Source organism: Colletotrichum higginsianum, chromosome 1, assembly GCF_001672515.1.
Source record: "Colletotrichum higginsianum IMI 349063 chromosome 1, whole genome shotgun sequence".
In the NCBI taxonomy this organism is placed as follows: Eukaryota; Fungi; Ascomycota; class Sordariomycetes; order Glomerellales; family Glomerellaceae; genus Colletotrichum; species Colletotrichum higginsianum.
The window spans coordinates 3,510,491-3,525,478 of NC_030954.1; the positions used below are offsets into that span (position 1 = coordinate 3,510,491).

General features: G+C 53.8%; 3 protein-coding genes across 3 annotated transcripts; 2 read left to right on the forward strand and 1 right to left on the reverse strand.

The window, feature by feature from the left end:
• Positions 1-6,484: 6,484 nt before the first annotated feature.
• Positions 6,485-7,338, reverse strand: CH63R_01049 (Superoxide dismutase; the record flags this gene model as incomplete). Its single annotated transcript, XM_018296024.1, has 3 exons — positions 6,485-6,948; positions 7,005-7,203; positions 7,267-7,338. 3 exons carry the CDS (start codon positions 7,336-7,338, stop codon positions 6,485-6,487), a joined length of 735 nt encoding a protein of 244 aa, XP_018164386.1.
• Positions 7,339-11,506: 4,168 nt separating this feature from the next.
• Positions 11,507-11,845, forward strand: CH63R_01050 (uncharacterized protein; the record flags this gene model as incomplete). The annotated part of the gene is made up of 1 exon (XM_018296025.1): positions 11,507-11,845. One exon carries the CDS (start codon positions 11,507-11,509, stop codon positions 11,843-11,845), a length of 339 nt encoding a protein of 112 aa, XP_018164387.1.
• A 380-nt stretch (positions 11,846-12,225) lies between these two features.
• Positions 12,226-12,646, forward strand: CH63R_01051 (uncharacterized protein; the record flags this gene model as incomplete). The annotated part of the gene is made up of 3 exons (XM_018296026.1): positions 12,226-12,263; positions 12,335-12,485; positions 12,572-12,646. The coding sequence occupies 3 exons, from the start codon at positions 12,226-12,228 to the stop codon at positions 12,644-12,646; spliced, it is 264 nt and encodes an 87-aa protein (XP_018164388.1).
• Positions 12,647-14,988: the final 2,342 nt, after the last annotated feature.

The following is a 14,988-nucleotide window of genomic DNA, read 5'->3' on the forward strand; positions in this document are numbered from 1 at the left end:
CCAGTCGACGGGTCGCAGGGCTCATATCGCGGTCCACGGCCCCCCCAACGCGTTCCCGAGCCGCTCCGTTCCAGTTGCATGGTAAGTGCCTGCTGAACCGCTTCATGCCTCGACTCGAGCTGCTGGCACCATCGTCCGGTTATGCAACGCTGCGCGATGACGAATCGGGCAGCATGATGGATGGATGGCATGGTAGTGTTCGTGTATTCGCAGAACCATGACCATCGGGCAGACTCCCGTCGGTACATAGGCGGCTGATGGCATAGGTAATGAGTGTCTGAACTGTGCCGCCGGTAGACCGCAACGGGGGGGAAAGGGATGCAGCATGCACCATGGCGGAAGCGATATGCATGTGTGTCTGTGTCAAAGTGACAGCGGTTGTGGCACGATGACACACAGAGCGGCTCCGGTTCCCGCGAGAGTAACTTGAGAAAGTGCCACATATCGACTGGTTCTCAAGTAGAGGGTGCCACAGTACTCTGTCCACTACCTACCTACTTGGTGTAGATGCGCCTGCGCCTGAGGAGTTGGGACGAACCAGATCTCCCGACGGTGTGACGGCCGTCTCATCGGGCACCCGCTCGCTTGTGAATGCCAATGCCAATACCAATGGCAGTAACAGTGCCGTATCTTGCCTCCGCCCTCGACTTGCAGGAGCTGATCTGGCATGATGATGTGATGTGCGACTGGGGTATGCCGTCGTCTTCATTGAGCGAACACGCTGCGACAGCCCACAAAGCCGCCTTTTCTTCTTGTTGTGGTGTTCTAATTTGTCTTCCGCTGGCGCTGCACCCCGCAATTCACTCGTCGTCCAGTCTTGGGCCTGACTCCCATGAGCTGGCTCGTCGATCAAACCTGATCTGAATCATCCCGACGTCTTCGGAACGGACGGACATCAGACAACCGACTGCCCCTGGCGGCTCTGGGCCGGGGAGGGGGGGGGGGACTCTGAATTGGATGCCATACGGAATCATAGTGAGAACGAGAAAGAAAGAATGTCCAAACTGGATTGATTTCTTCCCCGATCCGAACCTGTCTCACGTCCCTTCGTGCAGAATTCGGGAAAGGAAGCCCGCCCCTAGCCTTGGGCCAGACTACGTTGCCAGCCGCCTCTGCTTCGTCATTCTCTGATCATCTCAACGAATTTTATTGTCTTCGTCTTGTATTCTTTCGAGGCTGCTCGTCTTGCGTGTGTCGCATCAGGGACGGGGCAAAAGCCGAACTGCGAATCGCCATGTCGCCGCCCCCGTGGACCGTCACTGTCGTCGGGATGTCCTGGTCAGGGCCTGAGGTGCGATCGTCCTTCGAGATCTCCAGATCAGACAGCCGACAGGGCTTAGAGGCATCCGCCAGAGGACACCAGACTGGTATTCGCCTTCTCGGTTTTCAAAGTCTGGAAAGGTCCAGCGATTGCCGAGCAGGGGGGATCCCGAATGGCGAACCTCAGTGGCAGTTTTTACGGCTCCTTTGGTCCTAGCTTGACCGAGCCAGGCTGTTGACCACGATCCCAAAGTGCCCAAAACGGGGGAAAGGACCGCTGCACATGGCCTATCCGTCCATCCGTCCTGATGTGTCCCGAGTTGTGAGAGATGATCTGCCGTCCGGTCGTCCGGGGCAGTCTGAGTGCCACCAAAGGATCGCCGCCATTGTACAGCCAGAGTACGCATACAAGACGCACACACACACAAACTCGCGAAGCAAGAATGTCGAAGTCGTTGCCGATCAGCCTGTGCGGGGAGCTCCAACGCCACCAACGGCTCGTCTGGACCTTTCCCCCTCCAGGACGATCGTATCCTTTGCCCAGGTTCTGTGTCAGGCACCTCGAGCTCCGAGTTTCTTGTTGCAGATCCCGACGTCTTGTTGACGCCTCCCCTTCGGATGACATCTTTCCAACATGCAAGGAACCCGTCGGTATACACAATTACACGCCAACTTCTGCGAACCCCACCCCCCCCGGCTCGGCTTGGTGGCAGGCGGCGTTCCGGAACATCTGCTACAACATCCGACTAGACATGTTCCCATCGTATTTGGGGCCACTTCAACGTCACTCAAGGGTTTGATCTTCCTTTATCCATTAGTCTTTTGCCCCCCCGCCGCTAACGAAAAGGGCACGTCCTTTCATTGGCAAGCAGAGCAGACCTCTCATGCGGCTACTCCCATCAATGTCGAGTGTCGGAGTGCGGCCCGGTTACTGTCTGGAAGCCGTGAGACGTGGTGTGGGCCGCTGTCACCCCGTGTTAATTAGGTCGTTCTTGGCGACGGTCGGATACCTGTTGCCGCCAACCAGACATCGATACTGGATTTGGCGGCTCCCGGACTCGTGAGGCCTTCGACATCTCGCTCGAGGGGGTGGAGACCTGTCTCTTTAATGGACCATGTCGGGGGGGGGGGGGGGGGGGGGGGGGGGGGACGGCCACAATGGAGAATGGCATCGGGTCCCTCCAGAGACGAAGGTGTCGCCCGAAGCACGCGGCGCATGAACCATGGCGCGTTTGGTTCAGGTCTGTCAATGCCGGTTTACAGATCCAATTTCGCGCCTCTCTGGATATGGCTTCTTTCTGGCTGGGTAGGAAAAAGGCGGCAGAAGGATTGGTTCCGTGTGTGTGCTCTCGAGGTAAAGGTGGGAACAAACTCGGCCGTCAGGTAGTCTGGCGACCTGAGAAGCCGCCCCATGCTGTATAATGGCGTGGTCCCATTGTCGAATGGCCATACAACACACTACCAAGGTTGCTGCCGGCAATCGTCATTAGTCGTCGTCTAAGATGAGAAGGCGGGATTGTATTGTCGATGGGGAGAGTACCATACCGACACATGTGATGAGGTTCGTTTTCTATGGATTGATGGCAGACGAGACCTGGAGTCATTACAAACTTCCTAGCAGAACAAGAGGCGCAAACCAAATGGCGTTCGACCATGGTCGGACAAGAGGCGGGTGCGATACCTCTCGCCTGGGAAAAGACTGTAGCACAAGACACAAAGCCACCACTCCCGGTAAAGTGAGTAGTCAGTTCAAATAGACATTTTATTAGCGGAAAGCAGAAGGACGGCCGGGCTCGCTGGACGTGCCACCTCGAGTCGGATGGGCTCCCCGAGGACGGGATGGTGCCCGTTTCCCCGTCCCCTTTCACATAGCAACAAGAGCCAACAGGGACACCGTCCAGGAGCCACGGGAGGCAGTATCGCACAGGAGGTGTCGTGATATAGGCGCTTCTCGAACCTGTCGATGCGCCGGGGAGTTGTATCCTTGGGATACGCCGTACATCTTGACACTCTGGAGCATCCATGCCGTCTATGTTGCCAATGAATCTGCCGCGGGAGCTTCCCAGCCCTAAAATTGCCACATTGGCAATCTATAAGATCACACTTGAACCATTGCCTCAATCGCTTGGCCCTCACCGGCTACAGTTGACACTATCGCCGTTCACGGCCCATGGAACAGCGCATCCCGCCTATCTGTTACATCCAGGTCCCTTGCCTACACATTTCAGATACCCTAGACGTCCGTCAAAGAGTTTACCAGCGTTTGTGATACATTGCATTGATGGCTAGGCCCCAGGGTTGCGATGATTGGCAATTCATGTTGTAGACTGTGTTATCTGGGTGGCCGTTTCCATCCCGCCTTCATTCGTGCCCGTCGGGGTCTAGTACCACACCAGATTAGCCCTTCCCAGGCACGACGAGAGCGTTTCCGGCCTCGAGGTCTGCGGATTTTCGCCTCGTGTGCGTGTGTCTTTGGTCACTGGATGACATTAAGTGAGGATGGACCGAGAACGCTGGGACGGTTTGGTCTTAGATAGTGGAATGCTATCAAGCCGTTCAAATGCCAGGGGATTCAACTTCATACACGTGATGGCACGACCTAAACAGCCGAGCACCTACGGGAGCTCAAGTAAAGTATAGTTGAGCTATTGGACGCATCGCCCAAAGTTGAGGTGCTGCCACCGCGAGGCCAGCGCTGTGTGTCATCCTGCAACCTTGTATAACATTCACGGGTCGGGGAATGTTGCAAATTGGTGGCAATGTTCAACAGAAAGTGTCCGCATTCAGACGTCCAGCAAAGAATAGAAGTTAAGTTATAAGGCCAGTGCTAGACGTTCCAGAGTACGAGAGAGGAAAGGCTGACTATCGATCGTCCGGGAGAGCCCAACTCTGTGGTTTTGTCTGCCTACTTACTCGCATACCGGTCCTTAGAGTTCAAGTATGGGGTTCGTCGTGGGCAGCAAACAACTGACTTGCGGTCAATGGAAATCCGAGGAGAACCGATTCAGCCGGAGTTGTATATCTGCAAGGGGACGACGATCGACGAAAGTTAATAGGGGGCCCAGGCGCTCGTCGCTATGACTGATTAGACTACACTCCCACCTTTCCCCCCCACCGAGTCAGAGACGCCAGATAAGTTTATCGGAAAATGCGGGCGGGGCATTCTCGGGAAGCTTTTTCCAAATGGCATTCCGAAAACGAAATGCCTGAAGCAGCGCCAAAACTTCACTCGCACTTGGTCGATGGCCGGATGCGGCCTCCCCTCTCCCCCTTCCCCAACGGCTGATCAGGTCACGAGCGGTCGAGCAAGACCTCGCGCGCATGACAGCCTTGACCACCCATTCCACCAAGCGCGTCTGTCCACCCGCGGTCTGGACCAGAAGCTCTTGAGAGTACTCCCCGCTGTCTCTGCGCAGGTAAGGGGGTATTCGGGAGTGCGGGCGGCGGCAGCGTCCGAACGGAGCCGACCACCGTGCAGGGCTGGGTCGAGGAGGGGGGCACACGGAGCAACTGGTGGTTCCAAACGTCCGGCCGTGTTTGGAACCCATGAACTCTCGCACACTGGTTGAGAAGACGGAAAGAAAAAAACACACACACACACACACACACACACACACACACACACACACACACACACACACAAGGCGGAAATCATAACATGCGACACCCCTTGCCGAAATTTCGTATCAGCAAACAGGCAGCCTAAGGTCCTTATGGCTGTTTGTATCTTTGAATGCGAAGATGTCCCGCTCATAGGCACCGTTGCACCGGAGCGGACCCGAGTGATCGATCACCGCAAGCGGCCCCACAGTGCCGGTGCCGGTGCCGGGACGCTGGGGGGAAAGGGGGGAAAGCACCGCTTGTCCAGCGGCAGCTCATGAAACCTGCCAGCAGAGCAGCCTGAGCACTATGGTTTGTACACAGCAACTGACACACGCGATGACCGGCCGCACGAACCATCGATCCTATCTAACGAACTCTAACTGTGGGACTCTTCCACCGACCAACTGTTGCACTAGAACTGTTGCACTAGTACGTATCGAAACTACAGTTAACTGGATTCGATCCGAACCGAGCCCCTATGGAGATGTTCTACGTAGGAAGAGGGAAAGGTCGGGCGTTGGCCGAACGTGATGTCACACCAAATGAAAGGCTACAACAGCCGGAAACCTTCAGTCAAACAAATCCCCCTCCCCCTCCTCATTCCCTCCAACCCCTTCCCAAACTATGTACTGACAACGAACGTAGCCCACCGCCCAGATTCCCCCATCAGAAGAGAAGAAAGCGATCCGCGGGACTCGCCTCCCCTTGCCGAAGTATCACCCATCGGCGCGTTTCACTTCCCTCCGAACCACCTCGGGGTCATTTACTCGCCCGACAACAGGCCCCGTTCCTGCCGGGGTCGATCCCATGCTCACTCGGCCGACGGAATTGATACAGACCCCGTACGTCAGGCGCGAGAAAGCTTCGAGACCCCCATCGCGACATTCCCGTTAGCAGGCAGACGCCCGCTTTGCTTCGCCGGTGGTGATCGCTCATCCTACCGTAGCCCAGAATATCATGGTTTTATTTTTGCGCTGTCGACATTTTGACTTTTCATGCTGATGCAGAATGCCGGTCAACAGAGGTGCAGAGGATACCAAGCTGTTAACTTGACATGCCCCTTCTCCCGCCGTGTTCCCCTCGATCCAACCGTCCCTCATTCGTCAGCCATGGCCCCCCCTCCATCCATGTCTGTGCACACACTCGCTCACTACCTTAGCTGTTGGCTCGAACCTTTAGCCAAGCCCGCATGCACTTGAATTTTCTCATCAAGTTACGTCCCTTGCTCGTGGTTGGGCCGAGTCAGTGTCAATGTGTTTTCCGGTGACGGTTGACGGGGCTTGTAAGTGTCAAGACTTTTGTTTTGTTTTTGGAGGTGGGGTTTCTTGGACTGCCCTCCATCGTCCTGGTATCATCTGGTGCTCCTGCCAAAGGGTAACTATGTACAACTTCGCTGGCGGTGGCGGTCTGCCATACTCCTCATGCGATGAAACAACTGCCCATTAATACCTAGAAAGAAGAAAACATCCCCCGTGTGCCATCTAATGCCCATAAAGCCAATCCCGTATTGTCTAATTGAAGACTCCCAAAGTAACGCCAGTTCTCATCAGTTTGCAGCAAGTTGGATGCTTCGTTCATCTTGTTTGTTGGTGACAGATGCAGTCGAAGAGTGGCATGCTGCTCATAGCGCGAACACGACGGCGGCGAAGCCTGCAAGGATCAATGACATAGAAGCGCCACTGGTGGAGGCGGCACCGGGGAAGGGGACGGTGCTCGGACGAGAAGTGCTGACGGGGATCCCGCCGGTGGCAGTGACCGAGGTGCTGTTGTCGTGGGAGTCGGGCTTTGTGACGAGCTTGAAGTTGGCACAGCTGATGCGGGTCTTGTTGGCGAAGTGGAAGACGAAGCTGCGGTTGCCAAAGAAGGAACCGGGACCCTCAACGATGGAGAGATAGGGGTCGACGTAGGTCTTCTCGTAGTCCCCAGACACGGCGCCGTGCTTGCCGCTTAAGTCGCCAACCTGGCACGTCTCAGGCTTCGAAGCATTGCAGGGTGTGGCCTCTCCGCGGATAAAGGGGTCGTGGTGAGCGAGGGTCTTGGTGCAGTTTCCATCGGCAGGAACAGGATCGACGTGAAGGTGGTAGGCTGGGCCGGGTTAGAAGGACTTTTCGAGCACATGGTCGTTCTGAGTAGAGACTCACTGAATGGGCCGCCCTCCTTAGGCAGATTGGAGAACCGGACCTTGAATTCTACACCCTTCCCGTCGGGAGCCGTGATGGCGACGATGGAACCCTTAACATTACCGTCCAGCGACCCGGCCTTGAAAAAGGGCTTCTCGGGCAAGACAGCCTCGTACACGATACCAGCCGGGTTATTGACAACAGAGGCATCACCAAGCTCCTAACGACGAGAAAATATTAGTCACCGGGAGTCGCGATTACGCAAGGGGCGATGGCAACATACGCCTGTGGTTTGAGCAACCGCACAGCCAACCGCCGCAGCAGCAATGACGGAGGCAATAGAAGAGGCCTTCATTTTGTAAATGATGCGATGCCCTCGTGTGGTGAGACAGGTAATAGGTAAGTGGAATGAAGCGAGGCGTTGATCGAGTGCGATTCTAGGAAGCGAAGATGAAAGGCGAACATCCGAGGGGGTGGAAGGTTCTTAAAGAACAGAGACCATTGGGATGGATGCCCAGACCAAGCGATGATCCAAATGTGTTAACGAACGAAGGTTGAGGACGGAAGGCTAATGGAGATCTGCAAAGGGCAGGTCAGTATTGGGTTACGATCCTTACTTATATGGCCCCCACACACACACACAAACAAACACACAAACACTGGGTGCGATGAGGATGGGGCCAACCAAAGAGCTGTAAGGATAGCCCAACCATCTTGGCAAACACAATACGGAGATGTGTGTGCAACAAGGGCAGGGCGAGCATACCCAGGCCACGCTAAGTCTGGTTCATCAAAGAAAGGAACGAGAGTCAGGAGGAGAAGCCGCAACATCGGATGGTTTGATCCATCATGTACAACTAATACTATGTGCGGAGGACGGGCGGCACCCAGCCTTTGGCGCATGTAGTCATGTAGCCATATGTAACCATTGGAAATAATGTTTCTCGTTTCCTACTTCTCTCTCTCGCAAGGTACGTATCTATATTAAGCGTTTGCTGTCCAGGGGAGGACCTTGTGTGCCCCCCCTGTGCATTAGGAGAAGAGATGATTGGGGATGGTAATGGTGGTGGAGGATGCAAGAAGGAGCAGGGGTCATAAGGATGTCAAAGAGGCGGGGGAGGAGTAGTTCACAGGGCGGCAGAAGAGAGACAGACCTTTGGCCCTCGGATGAGTCGCAACAGGGCGAAGAAGGTTCAAATCAATGATACCTGTACAACCGGGCCTTTGGCTCAATAGCCGACGCACACTTGTAGGTACCTTCCTACGGGTACTCTGACGACAGATACAAAGCATGGATATCATTGGGGGCAGGGGCCAAATCAACCTCTGGATTTTTGGTCCGCTGGCCCCAGTGGAAGGTGCCTACCTAAAGTAGATATACCGTATCCGTACAAAACAAAACAAAACCCCCCGATCTGAGGAAAGGAAGGAAGGGGCCGATCTGTCAGCCCAGTCCAGCCGGCCATGGTAACCACGGGGGGCTGGAGGAGAGTCGAGCTTGCACGCGCCAGGAGCGAAGGGGGCCAGGGAATCCGTTGGCTGCCACTGGGGATGCATGTCGGTCGGTACCTTGCTCTGAGTATTGGTACACTGCATTGCATATGGCGTCCAGAAAGAAATAAACGGCTGGTAAAGCCTGGCCTTGTCTTCCCTTTGTTTCCTGCACTGCGCCACCCGAGAAGCCTTCCCCGCCGTCTTTCCCCTGCCAACCAGAAATGGACTGTAGACCTGGAAAAAACATGCCAACGGCAACCACGGGCTCGGAGGCTTTCTGAAGGGACGTAGAGATAGTCTCAGATGGATCCGTGTTCCACCTCAACACGAAAGACTGACCGAGTAGGCCAAGCAATATATGTGCGATTGACAATACTTCGCTGATTTCAGTACTGTGTAGGCTAAACAAGTTGAGCCGGCACAACGGCAAAGTGTGCCATGCCATCCAACGCATACATCGTACGTGCCACACTGGTTCAGCCTGGGATGCAAAGTGTGCGTGACCCCTGAGCCAGTCATCGATGTGTTTAGACGCCGCGCCCACATTGGCGTGAGACGGGCCATGTGGCGGAATGCGATGATGGTGTGGTGATGGATGTGTTGATGTTCAAAGGAGTGGAATGGGCAAGTCAGGGTTATGCTGGAGGATGAAGTGAGAGACGCGAGGTGAAAGGGGGGGGGGGGGGGGGGGGGCGCTCGCGGCATGCTGCCGTGGACAGGGGGGAACGACATTATTGCATGCTTGATTACATCGGGCACAACAAAGAACGGAGGCTGCTGCAACGAGATCCGAGAACGCTTGACGACACTCCAAAATCTCAACTGCTCCAGCATGGTGACATAGGTCAAGGGTGAGATACTCTCGCAACTGTGCAGCTGCATCCAAGCGCGCTGTCTCTTCCACTCGGACATGTCTGTCACCCATTTCCCCCCTTGTATATTCCATCCGGCGTCCTCTTGACGCGTTTTGAATGAAAACGCCCTCTGCAAGGTCCCGTATTCATCCGTCTGCCGACATGCCAAGAGGTCGTCCCGGAATACACATTACCGCCGCCCGTCCTTTTGATGTATGTCGAGTCGGTCCGCGGGAGAGGAATCGCAGTTGCACATACTCTGTACAGCACACCAGATGCACTTGCAGCTAGGATCTGGTTGGTGAATATAAACCAATCGCTGTCTGCTTTTCCGTTCCGGGCGCCCTCGGTGGCCAACCCCCTTGACTGTCTGTTTCAGTATTTAAAATCCCTTACAGAAGATTCGATTTATCTGACGGAAGGGGGGGAGCTGGATACTTTGCTGCTGCGTTAATGTGGATATGGCGATGAGCTTGGTTGGACAACCTGGTGCAACGTCTAGCCCAGACTAGATGCGAGTCTCAAACGATTTATTGGCCAAGTGTTTCCAGGACTGAGAATGCACATGATTGAGAAAACAAACCTTCCCCATCCTCTTGTTGGTGCGGAGGTGGCGCGCAAACGCATGTCCAATCCCGCATCCAGTCGTCATCGTTGTCCTCTTCCCCTCACGGGTTCGTTCCATCTGCCCATGACGGGGGGCTGGCAGGGCGGCATACACAAAGCATCCTTGATACATGCATGTCCAAACCAAGACGCGTAGGGTCCGGATCGCGCGAGGGTGACGCTGGGGACGCCTCCTTCGCTGCTTCATTTGCAATATTGTGCCATCCTGCCAACTCGCTTCCAAAATTCTCATGTTGCAGGCTGAGATTATCAACGGCTCATCGTGTTCCCCGACCACAGCCGATTGATTACCCGCTGTGTTTGGCTGACAAGGTTCAAGCGTCGTTCCGCTAGCGCTGATAAGCTGGGATACTTCGACGCCTGTACCTTGCAGATCATTGCGATTTCCTCGAGTCTCGGGGTTGATTGACTTTTCGCTCACCCAGATGTCTCCGGTCATCATTTCTCTAAGTGTGTAAGTTGTAAGACTCGTTCTCGCTTCACCTCCCCCGAGGTCAATCTGTGTAAGGTTGCTTTGCTTCACTGCAGTCTACAGATTCCGGCCACACGGGCCAATGTCCCGACGCCCGGACCGGCTTGGCTCAGTCATCTCCATCGGTCATATCAAGCCTTGGACATTGATTCGAGGAGGGTAAGAGATCCCGCCTGTTGATGGTGGTGTTGCAAGCCCGCGGGCGTAGTTGGCGAAAGAGGATGCTCGTTGGACAGGACAATATCAACGTGAGGCCACAATTGGGTTTGTTTTGGCAATCGATGCAAATTGTCCAATTTCAGTGCCACCAGACGTTCCTTCGTCCTATGCTGTCAGACTGGCAGCCTGTCCACGCCACCCTTTCAATATGCAGCACTGACGGCTATCGTCCGGTTCAACAATCGGCACAGAGGTGCTGTTATCATCAGAACGTTGGCCTGCCGACATGATGACCAATGTTCAACGTCTTGTGAATTCATCTCGCACCTCAGCATTTGCTTCCGAGTCGAGAAGGTTCGTGCTACTATCAGCGGTTTCACCATGAAAGTTCCTTCATTTGGGGAGAAGGACCACCCGCCTGGGTCAAAGATGATGTTTCAGCATTACATAGTGCCGCCCAAGCGATGAACACATCGGCGGCCCTGCCCTTTGCACTTACCAGGCCCATCCAGGCCGCATCACCCATTGACAGACGCCGTGTCCAGCGTGCCAGCTCCCCATCAGGCGAACTGTCCACACTCCACAACGCCAGGTGTCAGTGTCAATCTCGAATGGCCTTCTTTTGGCATTCGATGTACCGCGCTCAAGCTTCTTCCTTGCTGACGGACTCTTTTCTCTGGTACTTGTTGCCGTCGGACATTGACAGAGCCTCGATCGAATGACACTACACTGAATGTTGGTCTCAGGTGGGTGATAGCACGTCCAGCCCAGACAGATCTCGGCCTCGACTCTAGTGTGTTGGGCTGGACCTCGCGTTCTTCGTCGACTGCGCCGATTCTTTCGGCGTCCCGTCCGTATCGAAGCATACTGGGGACAAATACCTGCCCGTATTGTGTACGTTCGTGTTGCTCGAGGCCATGAAAGATGAACGTGTTTCAGATTCCAGACTTTCACAGGTTCGGCCAGGCGAAAGGGTTGCGAACTTTCCGAATCGCAAAGTCCGCATGGATCATGTATGCTGGAATACCATTTGGCTGGGCTCAATTAACAAATCAAATCAAATCAAAAGAGAAGATAAAAAGGCTGTGGTAGCTGTCAAAGCGAATATGCCAATGGTGCTCCAGATACACCGGTTTCCCACAAGCCGGCAGCCTCTGCACTCTCACGCTGCAAGGCGCATCTGCAGTAAACGGGTTAGCGAGTTTGCGGGGACGGTCCGATGCACCTCAGACTCGGAAGGGCTCGCACCCGTTTAGTTCTCTCAATCGCAAGCGGATGTTAGTTGACAAACTTTAAACTGTCCTGGTGCAGATGCAAGTTTGACGGTGCCCGCGGAATGGGCGTGCTCGGAGCTTTCCTCGCCATCGGATGAATGATACGCCCCTCCGTCAGTATGTGGCTGAAGCTCGTGGCTAACGCTCTCAAAGTCTGAAGCCTGGCCATTCAGGCATAATAATTGGACGTCACCGAACTACCTAGTGTGGAGCTCGGCGACGATAGCAACGCGAGCCGCCTCATCATCGCGAACGTACTCCACGAAGACAGCCTACCTATCACGACGCAGCGAACTCGCATCCTCTCCTCAACGCACATACTACCCGGAGGGCAGATAGAGCCTTCGTCACAGCCCGCCACAATGAAGCCCGTCGTAAGTGCCATGCAAGCATGGCAATGGTACGTTGCTCCCGAACAACCAACCCCCTCGCCGATGCCTCGATACTGACTGCTTTATCTGTGTACCATAGCACTGTCATCTCCGTCTTCGGCATTGTCATCTTGGGAGTTCTCGGCATTCTGTTCAGCCAGAATCACCCCGAGCTCGTTGGCGGTGATGAGGATCCGAAAGATGGCAGCGCCGTCGCAGGTACCATCTTCATCTCTGTGCTGATCTACATCGTACGTCCACACGCCCCCCCCCCCCCCCCTGCGCATGCGGGCACGGTGAATCTCTGAGAGGAAATTCGGCTAACCGTGCAACACAGGGTTTCTTCGTTTTCTGCGGTCTGCAAGGCCTACTTCACATTCGCGAGAACCGACGAGGCGCGATCGCATTGTAACGATATAACAGAAGGGAGGAGGAATGCATGGCATCAAAAGACATCACGGTTTCCTGGCGTTCGGCATCATGTTGTTTTTTTCCACGGATCAACTCGAGTCCACATTTGACTGAGACGGTCTTCCGCGTCTGACAGGGGTAGCATTATCCAGGAGAAGCCGGCCGAGACTGCACTTGGGGCAGGGCATGCCGCAATATCGAGTGACAGCATTGGCTTCGATGTACGAAAGACTTGTTTTAGAGGCTTGCGAGGAGTTGAGTACATAATAAGCAGGCACAAATTCTTGAGGACGGGGTGCACACAGCAAGAGCAGCCGACATCATCATGCCGCAGACGGTGAGACCAATGGCATCTGGGGCATTTTCGTCATAGGTCTGAGCCGTGGACCGAATACTCGCGCAGGAGACTGTCAAGCCCTAGGCCTCTTCGCCTAGCTGCAAGATATCACCCTCGAACATCTCAAGCAGTGCCACGATAGCGAAACGATCTCTTGCGGGCTTCAAGGGAGAACATCGCATCCAAAGCCGTCCACCTCGCCTCGCTCAGCCTACACGCTAGTTCCACGCCGTGTGGATAAACAACAGCTATCGGTTATCGAATTCCATCTCCGCGGGCTAGTTGGTCATCGGTAAAACTGTCCTGTATTTTCTCCAGGTACTTGTCGAAGCGCCTCGAGGCCACGACGACTTACTGCAGGTGCTTGTTCGACACGTTTTCGTCAAGGAAGCTCTCGGGCTGCCGAGTGGTCGTTTTGGCGTCCCATATCTGCCTCCTAGGTATCTCTTGCTCGGCCAGGTCTCCCAAATGACGTGAAATATCATCAACGTCGGTCCCCTTCGGCCCTCTAGACTTTGTTTTCTCCGTCCGAGTACATTAGAATTGCCGCCTTCCAAGTTCATATGTCTAATGTCTCGAATCAGCCGTCTGATCGGTAATGGTACTGGAACAAAAATGGTGACATGATCGGATTCCTCGAGCTCTAGCCTGGAAACTAGCTATTCAACAAAGTTTGCTTGGATGCAATTCACGCCTCTGATCGGTCGTCCAAAAAGTTTCTGCCAGGTAGGCCGAGTTCTCGCCCACGATAACTTGTGTAAGACGAGCCAAGTCGCAGATTCAAGAGATTGCTGAATACTCTGGAATTGTTGACCTCCCCCCTCTGCTCCATTGCTTCGAGGCCCATTTTGGTAGAGATGGGAGCATCTTTGCTCTCCGTTCTCTCATTTCAAAGCAAGAAGGACATAAACACAAACACTGGGATTCGACTGTTACTCGACTTTTCTGCACAAACGGCGTTACTGTCCATTCTCGCCTTCGGCATTCTGTGCATTATCGTCTTCTTTCACAGTATCCGGAGCTCTGTGGAAAGGCTCTCCGCAATCGAACAAGGCTTTGAATGAAGTCTGCGAGTCTGTGTCTGATTTTAGAATGTAAAATCTCTCTATTTGGAGGGAACCGGCTGTACACGATCCCATGACAGCGTGGAATGCCGGTAGTATCCCCGTGTGTTCTCGGGCGCTCAGGGACTGCGGTAATATTTCTTGGACTTGTCCGGACCATCCTGTATGGTCAAGAAAAGCCTATAGCCTGACACATGCCTGAAACTGTTGCTGTAGTCTTTTGTTGAAAGCCTGTATCCATGATGTCCATCTCGTCGTCTTCATCCTTTACTGTTGTATGTTGTTCACCCGATTTTTACCTGCTTGGTAGTTCGCTTTCGTCTGCCGAATGGGCTCTTTCTCCAGTCATTTATATATCAAATTGAAGTCAATTTCCCGGAGATATAAGACCTTTGTAAGATTCAACTTTCGAGTAAGTTGATTCGCTCATTCGGCTACCTCGAAGTAGTTTTCGGGTTCTCGTTTTCCAGACTCATCAATCGCCGGTTTTGTCCTTAACCACTAGTGAGACAGCCTTCATTGAAGCTCTCTTGTTAGATTTCTCAAAACTAACAGCGTTGCTGGTTTATTGCCGACTATCACTTACTGGTTGAAGCATAACAGAAGCTACACGGCTCATATGCAAGAGAATGGGGGAAGTTTGAAAGTTGTTGGAACGGAAGTCATGTCAGTTGCAGTCACGGAATACATTGTTCCTCTTGTATGACTATTTTACCAAAAATTCGAGCATCAAAAGGCATTCTAGTGCAAGTAAGTATTTCAAGTAACTGTTAATAGGAATTTCCTTGTTGCCATGACCTTTTCTTCCAGCAGTATTTCTCATAGCATCCCAGAATTCTCATTCACAACATCAAGATAAAGATATCTTTCCACTTTGGTTAATTTGTGTTCGGCCCCCTAGACTCCAGGGCTGCCTTCGTTCTTGGTCTGATTTCAATGTAA